Genomic DNA, 20,723 nt, shown 5'->3' with positions numbered 1-20,723 from the left:
ATGTCGATATTTAATTTTCACTATTAATATAGAGTAATATGAACGTGGTTTGACTTTCGATTAAAATGTATGAAGTTTACTCGAGATTTTAAGCTGTCATCTGGTAATGCACAAAATGGCAGGGAATGTTATTATATTTTAGCTATGGTTGTGTGCAGAATTCTGCAGCCACGTAACAAGTAAGAAGTTCTTCACTGTTTTCGTTATTTTTAATAGATTAAGCTGGTTTTACGCTTCCATCAGCTTACACGATCCCTTTCACTATCTGTACGCGCTTTGGGCATGCACTGCATTCATCGTAAGGGTAACCTTTCCTATCAGGACTGATCAAATTTTAAAAATTCTAAGACTCGCAAAGTTCTTATACTAGAATCGCTTAAGACGTGGACATCTTCATTAAGGTTCTCCTTTCGAAAGTTGCGGTCTATGTTGCGCTTACCATTTACAATTGCAATGACAAAGAAAACGTAATCTAATTATAGGGTATACTTTTAAAAAGAACGATATCTGAGAATGGTCGTATATCGGCATATTAACTTGAATACAGATAATATAGCCTCCTGTTTCTTTAAAAAGTGTCATAGACTTGAAATGGACTGCATTTTATTACTAGTAGCATTTTCAGTTGGTTTCTGCTCCTCTGTCTCTCTTCCAATATATACTACACCTCCTCCTGACTCCCTTCCAATAAATGATACATCAGTCATATATTTTATAAGTATCTAACATGTATTCGGCATGCATTTGAATTATACAACTCAAATCTTTGCTTCAAACAATTTCACGAGCATATAACCAAGAGAATTATGAACTAATAAATTCTTGAACTATCATTCCTAACCAGCACCATCTCCCTCCCTGCAAAAATTGTCAAGAAAATTAACTTTCGTTTACCTTCATGAATATTGCTACTTCAACGATAGGGAAAAACAACGAATACGGGAACCCGAGGTAGCCGATGAATGTCTTACGGGGTTGTGGCACTTGTTAAAAAGAGGATTGTAGTAGTGGTTAAAAAAAAAAAATGCATAAAGCCCACTTACTTAAAGTGGCAGGTTCCACATTTTCCACCTTTCAGTGTTGCATCCCGATCCCTGTGAAATTGGAAGAAACACCAAAAAGACGATTTCATAACCTTCAACATAATTTCATTGCACAATTCTCGAAGCGAAAATAATTGTGATTACCCATGAGATAATCTCGATACTGCTACCTATAAACGCCGTTAAGCTGTTTACGCGTATTGCACTAGAACGTGGACTCGTCCTGCCTCCCTCATTACTTCTTCCAGTTACTAGACAAAGATTTAAAGTCAATAAAATTCTAAATAACTGATTTCATACGTTCATTTAATCTCGTGACCATGGGTAAATTGTAGTACATACCAGCGTCGTTTCGGGCCTATTTCCTTCGATACCCACTAGACTAAAAACTGTTCACTTCAGATTTAATTTAATATACTCCCATACCCTATGTACTCCAGACGGAAAAATCGTATAACTAGTAAAACTCCTTTTTGGAATTGAACAATGCATAAACATGCGTTTCCACAACAACGGAAACACCCATTCTTAAAGGATCCCTTTCGAGTCCTTGAAAAGCTGTTTTAAAGTAGAGCGTTAGGCAACTGCTCAGTGCTCACAGCTAAGAACACGACTCCTGATTGGTCGAGAGGCTAAGCAAGCATTCCCGAGCAATGTCACCCTCTTATCGCCTTGCGTCGAATAGCTGTGAGCCTGGTGACTTGAGTAACTACCAAACGATGAAAGGAAGAATGAAATTGTTCACATACTCTGAACATTATGAAGATCATTCTCTGTTAAACTATATTTTTGAAGTTAACATTTTTGAAGTGATTAAATTTTACTGCCATCATGACTTAAAGCTAGCGCTGAAGTTCACACGAATTATTATGATAGTACATGACATTCGAGTCCAAAACTCTTGTTGGGTCCATGTTAACAACAACGCAATCGCAGGCGTGTGCGTGTATTGGGGATGAGTGTGCGTATTGTGTATTTATTACTTCTCTCGGCCACTGTAATTAAATCTACTGTCCACTTCACTAAGGAGAACCACAAAGTCATACTCATACAGTTCTTTTAACTAATGATTTTATCTCCGTAGACTAGATATATATGTATGGGGTTTCTGTTCCGGTTTTTCTTTTGTATCTCGTTCCTAAGGAAGAAAACGCAAATAATCTTTTTCTGACCACTTACCAATAATTTACAAAGATTAACCACCACGGTGTACCTCAGTTTATAAACCGTTTGGCTTCGTGTATCTTCCAGACGAGTATGAAAGAGAGTTATGGAACAGCACTAATAAAGAATAAATTCGCGGCATTGGTTCATATTTCCAAATAAACATGTTTTCATTTTTATTTAAAGCTTGTCGCTGATAAAGTAAATCGCCATAACTCAGGTGTAATATATGCCAGAGAGATAATAATAATAATAATAATAATAATAATAATAATAATAATAATAATAATAATAATAATAATAATAATAACGACATACTAAAGAACTAGCCAGCGATGACACATGGCAGTGCTTACAGAGTGGAGAGCTCAAGAAGCAAACTGAAGGAATGATAACAGCGGCACAAGATCAGGCCCGAAGAACCAGATATGTTCAAAGAACGATAGATTGAAATAACATCTCTCCCATATGTAGGAAGTGCAATACGAAAAATGAAACCATAAACCACATAGCAAGCGAATGTCCGGCACTTACACAGAACCAGTACAAAAAAAGAGGCACGATTCAGTGGCAAAAGCCCTCCACTGGAGCCTGTGCAAGAAACACCAACTACGTTGCAGTAATAAGTGGTAAGAGCATCAACCTGAAGGCGTGATAGAAAACGATCAGGCAAAAATCCTCTGGGACTATGGTGTCGGAACACATAGGGTGGGTGATACGCGCAAATAGACCAGACGCGACGTTGATGGACAAAATCAAGAAGAAAGTATCACTCATTGATGTTGCAATACCATGGGACACCAGAGTTGAAGAGAAAGAAAGGGAAAAAATGGATAAGTATCAAGAGCTGAAAATAGAGATAAGAAGGATATGGGATATGCCAGTGGAAATTGTACCAATAATCATAGGAACACTAGGAACGATCCCAAGATCCCTGAAAAGGAATCTGGGAATCTGGAAAAACTAGAGGCTGAAGTAGCTCCAGGACTCGTGCAGAAGACTGTGATCCTAGAAACGGCGCACATAGTAAGAAAAATAATGGACTCCTAAGGAGGCAGGATGCAACCCGGAACCCCACACTATAAATACCACCCAGTCGAATTGGAGGACTGTGATAAACCCCCCACCCCCCAAAATAAAAAAAAAAATAATAATAATAATAATAATAATTTGTTTAAATACAACCTTTTAGTCCTCATATGTCTGCATAAAAAACGTATGAATTATAACATTCGTGCAGTAGGGTGGAATCCATCATTCCCATTGTACATGAAGGAATCTACCCTTCCACTTATGATCATTCATGGGCTCATAATACAACTAATTCTTTCACACAAAACTCAATGCAAACGCATATACCAGAATGACCCGTAAACATCGACCCCATCATTATAAAGCGACGCCCCGTGCATCACAGTGATTATTTTTTTCAGTGTCAAATCATTAATTGCTTTATGCTTCAGAAGACAGATTGACTATGATCACCTAAAAGATAACTCGTTAGTTTAATCTTTTTTTCGCGATTTATTTTACTTTTTGTTAATGGAGTTAATTAGTATAGCATCAAAGGTGAAGGAAGAGGGAGGCTTACTGACACTCAAACGAATTCAAAACAGGAATAAGAAAGTTACGCATCATATGTTGATAAATTGGTTGCGTTATGTCTGTCACATTGGAGAGATTCAGTCAGATGTCTACGTCAAAACGAAAAAGTATATTGTCTGGCCTATCAGAAATAAGAGAGTTTGACGATGTGCACTTCTGAGCACAAGGCACACACACACTTAATAAATCAATATAAATCAGAAATTATGAAATATCGTAGAGACCTCCAAGAAAAATTAAAAACTAAATCTAAGGGTAAATACGACACACAAGAATTAGTTTTTAGTGAAACCGTTGTAACTGACAAAATAAAAGGGGCCAAAACAAGGCGGTTAGGGGGCATCCACAAATAAATCCATCTTGAATAAAGGAGGCCATTGATTGTGACAGGGCGTTGAAAGGGACGAAAAGCCTGATGTAGAGCTGTGGACTCTGCCCCACCAACAGAGAAGCCTAGTATGCAGTGTGGAAGAACACTGGACAATAAACAAATAAAACTCAGCCTGTCGACTCAGTCTCAACCGCTCCCTACACTCTCTCTCTCTCTCTCTCTCTCTCTCTCTCTCATGAAATTCTCAGTATCTAAATATCAAACATTCCGGTTCTCCATCGACGCCCCCGGTCCGACTGTAAAACAGGAAATCGAAAATGCTCGAAATGAATTTGTGAGTGAAAACACCTCAGTTTTCGTTCTTTTCTGGAGGGGATCTCTTGGAAGATGAAAGCGAGCAAGATTTCATGGATCGGAAGAGCTATTTCCTTATTCCCTGTCCACTCCGTAACCCCCTTTGGAGGGACATCCAAACACTCACGCCACCATTCCACCTTGGGGGGTGAAAGAGATCCTCGCTTCTCTCCGTGATCTTATAGTCTACTTTTGTCCCATCTACTGGATCCTATCCTTTGTTTCCCTACAGCCGTCCCCTTTTCCGTTAGGTTCCTCAGGTCCTCCGTTTCCCTCCTGGGACGCAGGACCCTTTCCCTACCACCACAGGGTCACACAGGGGCAACCTTGGGGACATCCGCGGTAAGTTTTCCTCCGCAGGAGACCTCGCTTGGCAATTGAGTTTAGATTCATATCCAGACATGTGGTGGTGTTGGTCCCAAAGCGAAAACGTCCCAAGGCTCAGAATTGATACCCCCATTGATCGGAACAGCAACATTCCCAGACTAACTCCTCCTCCTCATACTGCTTTTCCACTGTTTCTCTTACTGAAAGAGAGAGAGAGAGAGAGAGAGAGAGAGAGAGAGAGAAAGGAAAAGACCTGGTGTTGGTCTATGTAAATGCGAGCTCCTCCGCCTGGCCGGACGAACTGACCTGGAAAGCTGCGAATTCTTAGCATTATTGCTTTTTCAATGTGGATCTGAGAATATAAAGCTCTTCCACCAGGCCTTTTTTATATTGATATTTTATTGGAATGATTCCTACTCTATATTTCCTCTTCAATAAAGGCTGTAAGTATTTTGAAAATCAACATTAAAAGATGAAGTGATATCGAATGGTATACAATGGATCATTATATCTTTTTTCATATACATATAATATATATATATATTTATATATATAATTATATAATTATATATAATATATATATAATATATGTAATATATATATCTATTATACATAGATATATATATATTATATAATTTAATATATATATATAATATATAGTATATAATCTATAATATATATATGTATATATATAATACTACATAGAGATACTATCTATTATATAGATTATAATACAATAATATATATATAATAATAATTATAAAGCTATATATTATATATTCTATTAATTATATATAATCTAATATATTTATGTATATGTATATAATATATATATATATATAGATCTATAGATTCTATATAATATACTATATAATATGTATTCTATCATTTATATAAACAAAAAAGAGATATATATATATATATACTAATATAGATATATATATATATATATATATATATATATACATAGATATATAGATATACTCTATATATATATATATATCTCATATATATAGTATATATATATATATATATATTATATATATATATATATATATATACTATATATATGTATATATATATATATACTATATATATATATATACATATATATATATATATATATATAGATATATATATATATATATATACAGACATTATGTATATAAATAAATTCTTCTGTTGAAACAGGATAAGTCTCAAGTATAAAATGGCCATTTACACACTCTGGTTCAAAGCTAAGGACTATATTTTGGTGGACTGACTTCCACCCTCATCAAGTAGTGAACGACAGAAGTTACATTTGTGAAATATATAGTAGGATATATGCCCTTAGGTGATGCCTGGGGTCACCACTAAGCGGACGTTGGTTCCGTCAATTGTCTTTACCATTTTCTACAAATCCACAGAAAACAAATTAAAGAAAAAATTCACCAACAAAATCATAATCCCTCATGTGGATAATTTACGAGAGATCGCACAAACATTAAGCCACCCTAACCTTTTCGTCTTCCGAATACATTAGGAAAATCCTTAATTAATGTTCAGCAGAAACCAGTTTCTATAGATGTAGGAGTCTATGAAATCCCCTTGTAGAGATTGTGATAAGTCATACTATGGATTCACAGGAAAATGTCTCTTCAAAAGATTAACTCAACATAAGCACTCAGTTAGATATGGACAACATAGTTCAAGAATTTTCCATCATATAAATCACATGAACCATATCATGGATTGGAACTCATCCCAAATTTTCTATAAAAGCAGCTGTCAATACAAATGTCAGGTGGTAGAATCTTCACTGATAAAACAAGATAATAGGATCAACCTTTCCAATGGAGCCTAGGACTCTGATGACATAGACAATATCTTCCTTAAGGCACGATGAAGCAGATTAAGACAATTAACAGAACCAACGTTGGCTTAGCGGTGAACCCAGGCAACACCTAAGGGCATATCTCCTACTATATATTTTACAAATAGAACTTCTGTCATTCACTACTTGATATGGGTGTGAGGCAGTCCACCGAAATATAGTCCTTAGCTTTAAACCAGTGTTTTAATGGGTCTTTTATACTTGAGATATACTATATGTTTATACACACACACACACACACATACATACACACACACACACACACACACACATATATATATAATATATATATATATATATTATATCTATATATATAATTATATATTATATATATATATATATATATAATTTTTCACTTTATCTAGTTCCTCATTGGCTGAGTGGATTTCGCACTCGGCTACCAATCCAGTGGTCCGAAGTTCGATTTTCGGCTCGGCCACCGCGGAACCAGAGGAATTTATTTCTAGTGATAGAAATTCATTTCTCGATACAATGTGGTTCGGATCCCACAATAAGCTGTAGGTCCCATTGCTAGGTAACTAATTGGTTTCTAGCCGCGTAAAAATATCTAATCCTTCGGGCCAGCCCTAAGAGAACTGTTAATCAGCTCAGTGGCCTGGTAACACTAAGATATACTTAACTTTTTCACTTTATCTGCTTGGTTGCTTCGAAGCCTCTTGCAAATCGGATAAGACTTCTCACCATCTATTTCAAATGGAACCAAAAGGTATATCCATTCAAATACGACAATTATTGTCACCCGAAGTAACTGTTCACCATTATCACGATCTGGGCGTTGTACAACGTAAGGGGTCTGTGAAATTCCGCCACTACTATGTCAGTATGTTAGTGAGTCAATTTCAATTATTCCCTTGGAGAGTTTAGGGTAGTTATGGACTTACCACTTTCGTATCCAGTAGCTGGAAAGTGATTACGCTAATGATAATTTCTCGAATGAAGTAATTAATTAGCTTCAATGTATCAGCTTAAAATGTCGCCCTTGTTGTCCTTCGTTTGTGTAATTGCATCTGATCCGTTGTTAGTCTAGGCAGTCACTGCTCCGTAAAACGCGGCTAAAGCTTCGTAATGACAATAACAGTTCTTTGATGTCCTTACCGTTTTGAGTGACGACAAATTCTTTGGAACTTCAGAGCTGTTTACGTCTTTTGGTCACTGTAGCGAAAGTAATGATTCTTCGTAACAGCCGCTGTTTAACTAGCAAAACCTGAGTGATCTCAAGTCTTTTCCTCCACTATATCGTTACTAAAGAACACTGCAGTACTTCCAACAGTTTTCGAAAATCTAAAGGAGGCCACGCACAAACTCTTCTGCACTATTGTCTTCACAATTGCTACAATTCTTTAAAGTCCTCGTCACAGTACAGGTGTAGCGGGACCAAAAACATGAATGCCGTAGGCGTTCGTTAATACTTTCGTGAGTACCAGCTTAAAAGCGACTCTTGTTAATGACGTATACATGTTCATTACAGCGATATAGGTGTGCAGATCTCACCACGCCGCTGTTGCTGTACACGTATCCTTGTACTGCAAGCATCATTACAAGGTCAATCCAGCTTAGTCGACAAGCAATTCTCTTCTCAACGTAATAACTGTAACTTAAGACAAATTTTAGAATGATATATCATGGATAGATCTCTCCGTATGCTGCACTTTCGTTGTAAAATAAAGATCAAAGATTAATGTAATTTCCCCGTGGAAAGGATTCAGCTTCAAAGTTCGCTAACCGACTCCAATTTTCTTGAAAATAAGCTGCAAGGGCAAGGTTCAGACAGCAGTAGGACTTTTTTCCTTGATGTCGACGCGATCGTTAGGATCTATTCTCCTTTTGAACCATTAGAAAATCCCAAGTAGCATTATTAAGCCTTCGTCGTTTGAGGACCTTTTTATGATTTTTTTAAGGTCTTGAAATGTTACCTACTGTTTATCATCGTAGCAGAACTAGTAGAAAATAATAGTATCATTATAGTAATAGTAGTAGCAATACAGAGGAATAAAACACTATTTACTTAAGTTCCATATAGAAAGAATGACAAGGGCAAGAAATGATACAGCACTGAGAAACTATGTTTATTTTTATTGCAATCAGTTATGTGTGTTTTTTTTATACATTTTATCTTGCACCTCCATAAATAGATCCATCTATTTTTTTACTTGAAAAATTCATTTCAATTCAAAACTACCATCAATGCAAAACATCAAAGGGAAAACTATGATACGTAGAAACAGGCAAATTTAGTGACTATCAAGCAATTTAAGCAATAGCCATTAATTCAGAAATTAACATTCAGTAATTGTTCCCAAAAACAAAAATCGGTCAATATCATTGGATACTGGCACTTTACAAATATCGATATTTTCTGCAAAAGTTTCAAAATTTTCAAAAAGTAATTTATAGATAATCATCAGAAAACCAATCATCTTCGGTGACCAATTAGCCACGTGATATGAAATTTGTACATGAGAGTCCAATAACAATGACAATAATATTAATATTAATTATGTGATTACATTCATACAAATTAATCAGTTATACAGATGGACACAATGAAAGGTGAATCAGTGCACTAATCTGGACACTTGGGATGACACCGATTTTAGTTATTCAGTGACACCATCTTGACATTAAGGGAGAAGACACGTTCAATAGAGTAACTTTGAATTCAAAGAAATAACAGTTCATATCTCTCTCTAAGTCCGCAGTTGACTTTAGTCCTAAGAAAATATAGGTTAAAACTTCTTTCTGATAGCAATATAAACAAAATAATAAAAAATAATCTTGTATAAAACAGAAATACTTATCAAACAGAATGCCAGTTTATTAGCATTGCTCTTTTTATCTACAGTTCCAATAACAAAGCGGTATGGGGCCTGTTCATTAGGTTACGGGCTGCTAAGACGTTCTTGGTAAATGAAGGTGCTGTATTGTTCTTTAAGATGTTGCTTTAATGGATCAGAGAAAATATTCCATCTTTACAGCTTTGTCTGATGTCCTCCAGCAGAATTAAACAATTCGCTATAGCGAACTGACCTAACTTCAGCAAAATTCAGCTTCCCTCGAGATACGTTGCCAAAATTGTGAATTTTTTCGTAGCGTTTGCCCCCAATGGAACGCGCCCATAGGTTAGTAGAAGTCTTGAAATGAAATCTATGACAGAGCGAATAAAACCACATTATCGAGGTTGAAATGTGTTTATATTGCACGGGTATATAGGCAAGGATCACTTTACTTTTAAACCGTTTTTATTCTTTTTTGAACTAAAGAAAGAATTGGGTTTAACATGTAAAAGAAAATTCATCTATTTACATATCTACATTGCGTATCACGTCCTTAATCTATTCAGTGTAAGAGCAGAACGGACACCCGAAAGAAGTTCACGCAATCACAGACGTTCAAATTCTATAAACATGAAAAGCGAAAATGAACCTTTGTAATTATGGTAACAGGTACGATATTCGGTTGGCCATTCTGCCGGATAATATCTTCAAAAGGCAGAAGGAGGGGAAAACTCTTCAAGAGCCTCCTTTTCCAGATAATAATTTTCAGTTCCAACTAACACAGCTGACCTCACTTAAAGAGAAACAGACAGCCATTCTTTATGCTTGCACGATATTGTACCTGAATTATTCTTCGGATTATCTATAATTTCATCATCTGTAGTAAGTTTAATTTAATCACAAATATGTTCGTAGCACACGAAATTCTTCCTAAAATTTACACTTTCCAAACTTAATAAGATTTCAACAATCGAAACTTTTTCTCTAATGGTTAACAATTACTTTGTTTAGACGCTATGGGACAGTCAATTTTAATTCGTCAAAAAAGTAAATTAGAAAAAAAAACAGCAGCAATAAAACGGTGGTGAATGACTTTGCCTGCGGGAAAATCGCGAAACCGACTTAAATTTTGACTTTGCAATTAATTGGAAACTGCTGAAGAGGCCAAACTATGATGCCTAAGTAGAAGGGAAAAACAAGCTTCATTCGCTCCATCTCCTAAGCTGAAGAAATAATAACATAAGGCATAATAAGATGGGCTCTACAGCCATCCAAAGTTAAAGGATAACGTTCCTTCCGAGGCCAGGAGTTAAAAGGAATTCTGTCATCATCACAGACTTGAGATGTCATGGCACAGACCAGCACAGACTTTTGCACCAACTGTGCATAAGAATTAGTAAGGGTGTGTGCTCCTGGCCTTGGAGTAACGGGAGGTCAGATATGTCCAAATAAAAAATCACAGTCGAGGATGAGGATTAAAAAAAAATAAAAATTACTATGTTTATGGCATTCAAACATCATTAAGAGGACTCCTCACTCCAGTGTTCCCGGTCCAAGGGTATTTTTCTGGGCACTGTTGGCATGTGCGCATATACCTGACACCTCCCTTATGCCATACATTGCAGACTTTCGTGCTGGTACATTTCTTGCGGTCCTGCAAAAAAGATTGACCATCAGAGGGCTGATACAGGCGAAGCTTAATTCAAAAGGGCATAAAAATAGAGAATATCAAATGATCGCCTTTTTTGTGTCGCAGTTTGAACTAAAATAAAACAAGACATAAGGCGTTACTTGAAAGTATTTCAACGAGACTTATAAATCCTTTTTCCATATTTTCCTGGGCCTGCCAGAAGGATTCCTAAAATCACGGGTGAAACTTGGAGCAAGTTAAGTTAAAGTAGTTGGACAACTAGGGAGGAAGAGACCGAAGGGAACGTATGGAAATCACAAGACAGAAAGCAGTGTAGCTCAGATCTAACTGTCTAGCGTGCCAGGCAAGGTATACTGCAAATAGTAGCCACCTATTGGGAAGACGTAAAAGAAAGGACCAGGTAAAATTTGGTAGAGCTAGAGGTAAATAAGATACTTACTGGGAAGCTACATCCAAAAGGTGCAAAGTTCTTTATGGTCGACAAAGGTTGAGGATCTCTCATCCACTGGAGGAGCTGATGGTTGGTGATGAGCCAGACATCATCCATGGCTGTAATGGTGTCCAAGAAGGCAATGAAACCTTCCTTGTGGTGAGGTGTGGTGAACCAAGCAGCGTGGTAGAACAGGCCGAATGGTGCCCTGGAAAAGATTCAAGGAATGTCCATTTTAGAGAGAAAAAAAAAAAATCTTAAATTCCTTCATGAATGGAGCAAATTAGTAATAAATTAGAAAATTTTGGGTGAAATTATTCTGGGCGGATGACCTAAGTTTCCGAAATTCTAAGTCGTCAAATTATATTACCTGTTGCTGGTATAATGTCTCTCAAAGTTCTTAATCAGCATTTTATAAACGCCTTCAGCATCAGGAGGGGTGGTACAAGCATCACCCATCGAACATCTGCCTCCGTTGAGATCCTGCCACATCACCATAGGAACTTCCCAGACGCCTGGACAAATAATAATAATAATAATAATAATAATAATAATAATAATAAATAATAATAATAATAATCATAATAATAATAATAATAATAATAACTAATAATTAAAATTAATAAATAATAATCTTTCATATGTAATATTCCAGGAAAAAATGACAATTTACAATGACATTCCAACAAATAGTTGAAGAACCGTGCAATGAAAACTGATTACAAAAATTTACAGCCTACCAGGATAAGAGTTCGTGGGGCAAGGTGGAATCATACAATCGTGGAAGATCTTATAATCTAGGGTATAGGGCCAGCTAGGTGGCTTGTTCTCGTACACGGGCATGGACGAGTCGTAGGTGAAATTCTGGTCGTACAACATTTTGAACATTTTGTTTCCACCAACCTAAAAAGAATATGGGGGAAAATTTAGGAATGATATATTTCACATTAATAATGACTGTGCATATTGAAAACGCATGTTCTCTCAATATATCGAGGGAAATGGCTCAGGATTGAGATAGATGGAGAGGAACTGTATCAGCCTTATTCCACTGGCCAGTGGCGGGACTTGGGACTTGGAACAAAATTACTTTTGTAGCTTGAGAATGTAGAAATAAACTATGAAAGCACTTGTTCCAAGTCCCCATATCACTCACCTTTCTACCGTGGATTTAACGATATACAATATATATATATATATATATATATATATATATATATATATATATATATATATATATATTTGTGTATGTGTGTGTGTGTGTGTGTGTGTGTGTGTGTGTGAAGTGGGGATAATATATAATACTTATAGCAGGGTATGAGAATGCAAAGGACAAAGTACAGGAGGGGGGGGAGAAGGAGGTGGAGAATACCAAGGCGTAACAAGCTTACAGCAAGGAAGGGAGCTCTCATTCCTCGGACATCCTCCATCCTTACACCACCATATGCAGCTAGGATTTCTCTTTGTCCGGCAATCTCTTTCGCCCACTTCTTGATGGAGAATTGCTCGCCAAAACTGTGCCTGTTGGTGGGGCGACAAATTGGGTTAATGAATGTCAAGGTTTTTTTTTTTTTTTTTTTTTCTTAAGAGGGTTGAGGGATCTATGAGCCATAAGTATATATCTTCCAGAGTCATTATTTAATTATTTCTTTGTCAAAACTAAGCAACTTTTAATGAATATAATATTGGTACTAATACATGAAACAAACTTACTTAAACATTAAATGGTTGGTGAAATTAAAACATAATTAACTTACATTTATCTCAGATCAAAAGTTTTACTTATATTACACAGGTCCGTAGAAACAAAACTTCCAGTAGCTGTTATTTTACACTAATGAATTAAATGCTGCTTAATAGAAGGCATTATAAAACTAGCATCAAATATAAAAGAAAATGTGCAGTGAAAGTAAATACACCTTTGAAATGAAGAACCCTTTTTAACTACAATAGCATTTGAACTAGCCTAAAGTACACCACTCATTTGTCTAAAAGACGGAAAATTCATAACGCTACGAAGGCTGAAAATAATAGTAATGAAATATTAATAGTAGTAACTGAATCAATGAAGAAATACAGAGATACATCCTTTCAGGAAATATAAGCAAGGAACTTTCTGAATAAATAATGAAAATGTAAAGTAAAACATGCAATTAAGACAAGTACAGAAACTAATCGTCACATGTTAAAGTTAAAATATGAAGTACTGATAAGGTAAAAGCTTCAAGAGTATTATTATCTCTTTGGAAAACCATAAACATTAGCTGAAGAATACTAAAATTTTCTAAATTTGTCTACTCCTAATTTAGGGCATATACATGAAGCAAATAAATACATCGTTACCTTTAACATTCAGGATGAATTACACACACTAAGAGAATAAAGCAAAGGGAAAGGAGGAGAAAAATCTATTCGGAAGAGGAAAACAATGGTAAACTCAATTAAGAAAAATGGAGCATGCCAATTATAACTATTGTAAGACATATTATAAGTTTGCATTCCTTTGCAAATGACGGTCATTCAATCGTGCATTTTTAATGGAAACCCCGTACGTGTGAACAGTAATGATATTGGACATCCTACTTTGAAAAGAAAAATTGTTGTTTTTTAAGGTGATTGTGTTTCTGAATGGCTATGAAATCACGATGCTCCACTGTTTCCATGTTTGGAAAAAATGAACTCTTGTGGTCATCGACGTTACTTGTGGCACCAGTTTTCTGTGGGTGTGTTGGGCGATGTATTCCCTCGGTGTTTTGTGTTATGGAATACCTACACTCTGCATACTTTTGTTTTCGTTCATTTAGCAATGCACTTGGACAAGGGGACACCCCTAGGACTTTCTAAAACTGTATGAATAGGAGAGAAAGCGTGGGTGTATTTCCAGTTTTATTGATCATCTGTCTCTGCTTTACTCTTTAACTTACTGGATGCTGTGAGATGCCATTTCATGCCCGTCAGCATACAAGTTCTGAACCTGAGAATAATCGGTCCATTCGTGGGAAACATACATAGTGGAGACGATGGGGCATCCGTTGGGGTTTTTCCTTCCATTTTCGAAGAGCTCAGTGTATAATCCCTTATTGAGATCATTCACAGAGTCATCAAAGGTGAGAAGAACCATCTGAGGAGTGTCCTGGGGATGGATCCCGCCTGAACACCGAAAGTTACGTGGGGGGAAAAATGAAGGGGGAGCATTAGGGAAGAATGCCATAGTAAGCCATAAAACATAGACTCGTGCTAGAAGAAAAACGGTTCCAAGAGAATAAACAAAGAAAACGTAAACAGTTCGGGATTCGGGGGTAACAAAGTTATCGGTACCAAGAGACGAATAATTATTAGACTATGTACAAAAGTAAACGATGGAATTAAAAAAGCATGCGGACATGGGTCAAGCAGCATGCACGGTGCGTTAAGGTCGTGTCAGGTACAAGTAGATGGATGACATTCCATACTTACGACACCGAATGAGAAGCGATTTCATGACCGTCAGCATACAAATCCTGAACCTGTGTGTAGTCAGTCCACTCGTGGCTGACGTACATAGTAGATACAATCGGACAGCCATTGGGATTTTTTCGCCCAACCTCAAAGAGGTCACGATAAAGACCTTTGTTTAGGTCATTTACAGCGTCGTCAAAGGTCAGAAGTACTAACTGAGGTATAGATTCAGGTGCATAGCCTCCTGTAGTTGAATAGTTAGGAGTGAGGTGCTTGGGTTAGAATGCCACTATGTGGTCTTTGTACGTCATGATCAGCTTCGAGGGAAAATGCTGGATATATCAGTAAAATCAGTTTAGCTATAATATTTCTGTACTTTCTCTAAATATCTAGGTTAAATCCATATTCCCAAAAGTTAAATTAGTCATATTTTTTTTTTGCGAAATAGTTTCAATGTAGAACAAATATCCCTGTTATGGACTGAATAACATTTACACAAATCAGGTATGTTCATGCATAAATGCGCGAAGAGGTTTGTGTAGCTAGTGTGATTTCATCAAGAGATATATAGCCTATACCTGCCCTGATAAAAACACTCTAAAATTTAACATCCAAAGAATGTCACTCCTAAAAAGACAAGACTAAACTGATTTATACTGCTGATCCAGATCGACAAGATTCCCATTTACAAAAACTACTTCCTACACTCTACAATACATACAGTACTTGGGCTACCTTATCAACTATCAAACCAATGCTACTGAAATTAGTAGTATCAACTACGTATATATCTTACAGATCAGTTCAAATGTTGTTCTCAAATTATGTAAAATAACTAATGTTTGAAGTTACACATACTAGTGGCTGGAAATGACATGTCATGCAGTAGTATAGCACATCCACATTTCCTTTGAGTCAGCAAACCTTAGTACGGATATTAACAACTTGAGCACAAAAGTGTCCTTCCCTTGAAAAGTTCACAAAAGATTCCCATCTATTAAGTATGATAAAGAGATACTGAAGCACTTATAAACGAGAAGTGAAATAATTTATTTCATATCATTTAAATTCACTCATGTAACAGTACATCAGCGTACATCAGATTGCTAAGAAATTGCTGAAACCTGCAAAGTTTAATGTGGTTGGCATACAATTGCCACATCTAAAACTCCAGCCAGCATCTGGAACCTTTTTATTGTTTTACTGTCTCTAAAATTTTTCCACCTGACGTGTATTCATTTAAAAAAAATACGACTAAGACATTCATGCAGTTACACACCAAACTACGAAATGTACACATCTTTGTTCTAACTTTCTAATTTCTGTAATCTAAATGTACTTCTGTTGTCTCAATGATGGCAGTAACCTCATAATTTTAGAAATGTTGGTACTAATCTGCACGAGATAGGATATTTGTGAGAAGCATTTATCCTCAAGTTTAAATAATAAGGAAAAATCGTAGACTTTTTGACTGCTTACAAAGCCAATGCAGTGTCGAAAATATGATAGACATATATTATAGACAGTTTTTCTAAATGTCAAAACTACGGAGAAACACAAAGGACAACTGTTCCTAAAATTCATGAGGGTACCAACGCCGTCATCTAAGGATCATTGTCTTGCAAAACACAGAGTATTACAAATGTTATGACAAATACGAAAAGACATGACGCAACAACAAACACAGAGCCATGCACAACGGCTGTATACACAAAAACGAAACAACATACAATGTTATTCTAAAATACGGTAAACACATATATGTTTATTTTTGTACATGTTAATTATTGGCCTTTTTCCTTTTAACACTCAAAAATTACATCTACAGTATCAAAACTGAATAGTTTTCATAGGGAATCATGGTTTCATATTAAAGCCATGAATTCATATGAAATTATATATTAATTTAATCTCTATTTGTACCACATGCTTTTTTGTGGAATTAATAAAGAAAATAGGTTTTATTTATTTACTTATTAAGGATATCAGAACAGAAGACAATTCACGCTATTGAAGATAAAATATTTATACAGATACCTCTTCTAGGCATATAATTTTATAAGGGATTTCTTAAATGACGTTGAAAAACTCCAGGAGAGAAACCATAAATACAACGAAACTCCTCTTTGTCGAATGCCGAACAGCATTAATGATAACAACGAGCAATTATATGTATTCAATCAACACGAGGAAAATTTAAGGTCTATACAAACTTTAATTAAGACATGAATCAGACAACAAAATGAAATGAAAAAAAAATAATAATACATAAATAAAGAAACACCTTTCATTCGCCTTACCTGGAACATCTTTGCCTCCGCAGTAGCAATCAGGGAGTCTGCACACCTTGGGGTCACACTTGGTGGCTTTCGCGTCAACAGGAGGTTGAGGACGAGTTGGAGAAGGTCTGAGGAAATGGTTATAGGTCATTTTAAGGTCATAATGGGTCCCCTCGGTTGGGGGAGAGAACGAACTTACGGATAAACTTAGATGGAAGGAACGTAATAAACACTTAAGGTAATCAAAAAGATATGTAAAGTAAATTGTAATACTGAGTTCAGGCCTTTTCTTTTTTCTTTTTTATTTGCGTAATCAACATACATGAATTAGGGGAGAAAACTGTAAAACTATGTTTGAAAAGTATTCATACATATAAGTACGTACTGTTTAAGATCACCTAACTAAAGAATGACTGCAAAAATTTACTTCCTCGCATATTCTTACATAATCAAATATAAAGTGGGTAAAAACATTCAATTTAATATGTAAACTTGCCAAGTATTAAAAGTCTTTTAAAAGAGCAAAAGAATTAAATCAGCTAAGTGAATGAAGTAAAGCCCCGTGCATTGTGAATATATAATTACTACATATGTGAAAACACATGTCAAAAAATGTTCTCATGCCAAATAAACATTGATTTAGCGAACTGGTTTAATTACATTAAGTATTCTCTCTCTCTCTCTCTCTCTCTCTCTCTCTCTCTCTCTCTCTCTCTCTCTCTCTCTAAGCTATATTTTTTTTGGAAAGATAAAACACTGAATAAAAATGTGGGCAATTAAATATACAATAATACCTCTCTCTCTCTCTCTCTCTCTCTCTCTCTCTCTCTCTCTCTCTCTCTCTCTCTCTCAATAATATTACAAATTAAATTGAGGAAAGCGTTAGTATTTGTGAGCTTAAAAGCTTAAAAGTTTAAACTGGAGATTAAATGTAGCAGTGATTCATTTATGCTTAAAACGTCCGAGAAAGCTTATGCTTACAGAACAAAGGAAGAAGTATGCTTTAACATAGTGAATAGGTTTAAAATTTTAAAGAAATTATTGAGGTGGAATGCGGTTTTTTTTTTCTTATTAAAACTGCGACAGACAGAAATAGCTGAAGAAGAATTAAAGTACACTTACCTGAAAACACTTGTGTATATTCGTTGCCGGTAATGGGTAAATCATGGAAATTTTGTTCCATATTTTCTATATTGTAACTACCTACGCACTTCTAGGCTACGTAGCTGATAAATCATGCAAGATTTCTATAGAAAATTGTGATATTAACAAACTTTACGACTAATGTGCACTCGTATCCGAGACATTAAAAGCGGACTATTCTAGTCTTTATTCAAAAGCCATGATATTTGCATGTTCATTCGTCGGAGTTCCAGTTATCTGCAGTTCTTTGTTCCAACGTCATCTGTAAGACTTTTTTTTCCATCCTTATATAGTGCGATTGACAACACAAATACGTCATTGTTTGTTTGTCGTTTGTGAGTCGAGCTATTCAGAACGACGTGAGCAAGCTTTCTATTTATGATCGCCCCATTTTTATTGTTATTATTATTATTATTATTATTATTATTATTATTATTATTATTATTATTATTATTATTATTATTATTATTATTATTTTAATAAAACTTCGCTTTACACATATTTTTATACACAGCAAGTGATACAGATGTTTGTATTGTATACTAGTGTTAGTTTAGCTTGCACATAAAAATATTGTATCCTTTGCATGGGATTTTTTTATTCGTCTTTCATAATTCCTAATATCCGCCCTCAGACCATCTATTTTTCAAAATCCGTCATTATCTGTTAAACTGGTTGAATCAACCGATAATCGTCTGGAAGTTGAACCATGTCATATGTTTAAGTACAATGTTAAGTTACCGTGAATGTGATCATCTGAATGTGACAGAAATTATGTATTAGTAGCCACATGAACTTCGGTAATTTGCTAAGAAGTCTAAATTATGAGTAACAGCTTCTGACGTCTTGAGGATTTCTGCTTCAATAAAAGGACTAAACAGAAAAGTGGAATATACTTCGTTTTGGTAGAGGTTCATGTGGCCTTTAGTCTGTGTTATAATGACTAATTACCAAGGAGTTAAGATGATGAAAATGCTTTTGAAAACTATCATATTCATGCAAATTGCACCCATTTAAGAAATAAAACAATCTTGACTTAGGCGTATGACTATTGACCATCAAAACTAGAGACGACCAATTTTCATGGACGATAAAAGTGTAACTAAAACATGGAAAGGGATTTATCATTATTTTTATGGCTGCTGGAAATAAAGTAAATCAGTTGCAGAGAAAGTTCATAACTATAATTTAAAAACGATTGAACTGTCTGAATTGACTTCCACTGGACTACATTTCGAGAATTATATAACCTAAACAAATAAAAGCAAATTAATATGATAATATTAAGCTGCCATGCGGCTTACAGCTTGCAGTTAATCCTAAAGATACCAATGCACTTATGTACTTTTGATCAGAAAGTACCTTTCTACAACAATATGCATAAACTCTGTACAACACAGTTCTTCTAATAACTTCATGATTATTTCAACCCTCCTATGAACCTAGCACCAACATAAATTCTTTTTAGGATATATATCCATTTCATACTCGTAACTTCCCTTGGGTTGTTAGATACACTGCGGTAAAAGAGTCGACAGACGTAGAAGAAGGTGCATGTCACTTAAATCTCAAATTTTCTTATCACCAGTTGTAATCAATCATACTTGTCAAAACAAATCTACACATGCTATTAAAACACAATAATAGACAATGCATGCTAAGACTACGAGGTATAAAAATATATATATATATATAAATAAGGAGTAAATGTGTCCAGTGTGTCAAGGCAGTACCCTTCTAACCCTCTTTGTACCAATGAAGAAAAAGTGGCGGCTTTGTGTGCTGTAAAAACCAAAATAAACGTGTGCTGTGTAACTGCCAATCAAGCATAAGAATTGCTTTTGCATGAGAGTTGTGGGATGCCTGCAGACAAGATGAGTAACAAAAATGTATATAAAATGTGGTTGTGGCTGAACTAGGCAAGCAGAAGCACTTGACGTGCTCTTTCTCAGAACCATCACGTTAGCTTTTGCAGAAATTATTTTTACCTCTGAGGAGGATATTTCCAGATATCAATCGCGGCACTTGTGGTGGGAGCAACAACTGACACTGGCTTCAAGGTGGGACGACTATTCCTGCAACCAAACGCCGTGGATATTCACAGAAAACGGGGCAATAGCAATTAAAGAAAATGGGTAGCAGGGAGAGGTTCAATGCTTTAACCAAGTTAAATCATGAAATAAGCAGTTTACATACAGCAAGAGTAAAGAGACAGTTCGTTGGATATTCTGAAATTTATGCTTAAACAAGGAAGGGTGAAGGTAGGTTATACCATTTTATAGAGAAG

At 35.6% G+C, this 20,723-nt stretch overlaps 1 protein-coding gene across 13 annotated transcripts in view; it reads right to left on the bottom strand.

The window, feature by feature from the left end:
- Nucleotides 1-8,774: 8,774 nt before the first annotated feature.
- The window catches only part of LOC135211245 (mucin-2-like), a 248,917-nt gene continuing 236,968 nt past the window's right edge, over nt 8,775-20,723 (bottom strand). For 7 of the 13 annotated variants that reach the window (XM_064244526.1, XM_064244529.1, XM_064244525.1 and 4 more), the window contains 8 exons: nt 20,425-20,511; nt 17,315-17,421; nt 14,501-14,726; nt 12,968-13,097; nt 12,317-12,479; nt 11,947-12,091; nt 11,586-11,784; nt 8,775-11,149 (listed from right to left, as the gene is read on the bottom strand). In XM_064244526.1, the coding sequence (XP_064100596.1) occupies nt 11,006-11,149; nt 11,586-11,784; nt 11,947-12,091; nt 12,317-12,479; nt 12,968-13,097; nt 14,501-14,726; nt 17,315-17,421; nt 20,425-20,511 (1,201 nt within the window). In that variant the 3' untranslated portion in view covers nt 8,775-11,005. Of the gene's footprint in view, nt 11,150-11,585; nt 11,785-11,946; nt 12,092-12,316; nt 12,480-12,967; nt 13,098-14,500; nt 14,727-15,032; nt 15,259-17,314; nt 17,422-20,424; nt 20,512-20,723 lie in introns of all 13 variants that reach the window. The other 6 variants (XM_064244530.1, XM_064244534.1, XM_064244536.1 and 3 more) reach the window with 3 other exon arrangements.

The sequence above is a fragment of the Macrobrachium nipponense genome, chromosome 4, assembly GCF_015104395.2.
Source record: "Macrobrachium nipponense isolate FS-2020 chromosome 4, ASM1510439v2, whole genome shotgun sequence".
In the NCBI taxonomy this organism is placed as follows: Eukaryota; Metazoa; Arthropoda; class Malacostraca; order Decapoda; family Palaemonidae; genus Macrobrachium; species Macrobrachium nipponense.
The sequence above is the reverse complement of the archived record's forward strand: the minus strand, read 5'-3'. Positions and strand labels throughout refer to the sequence as shown.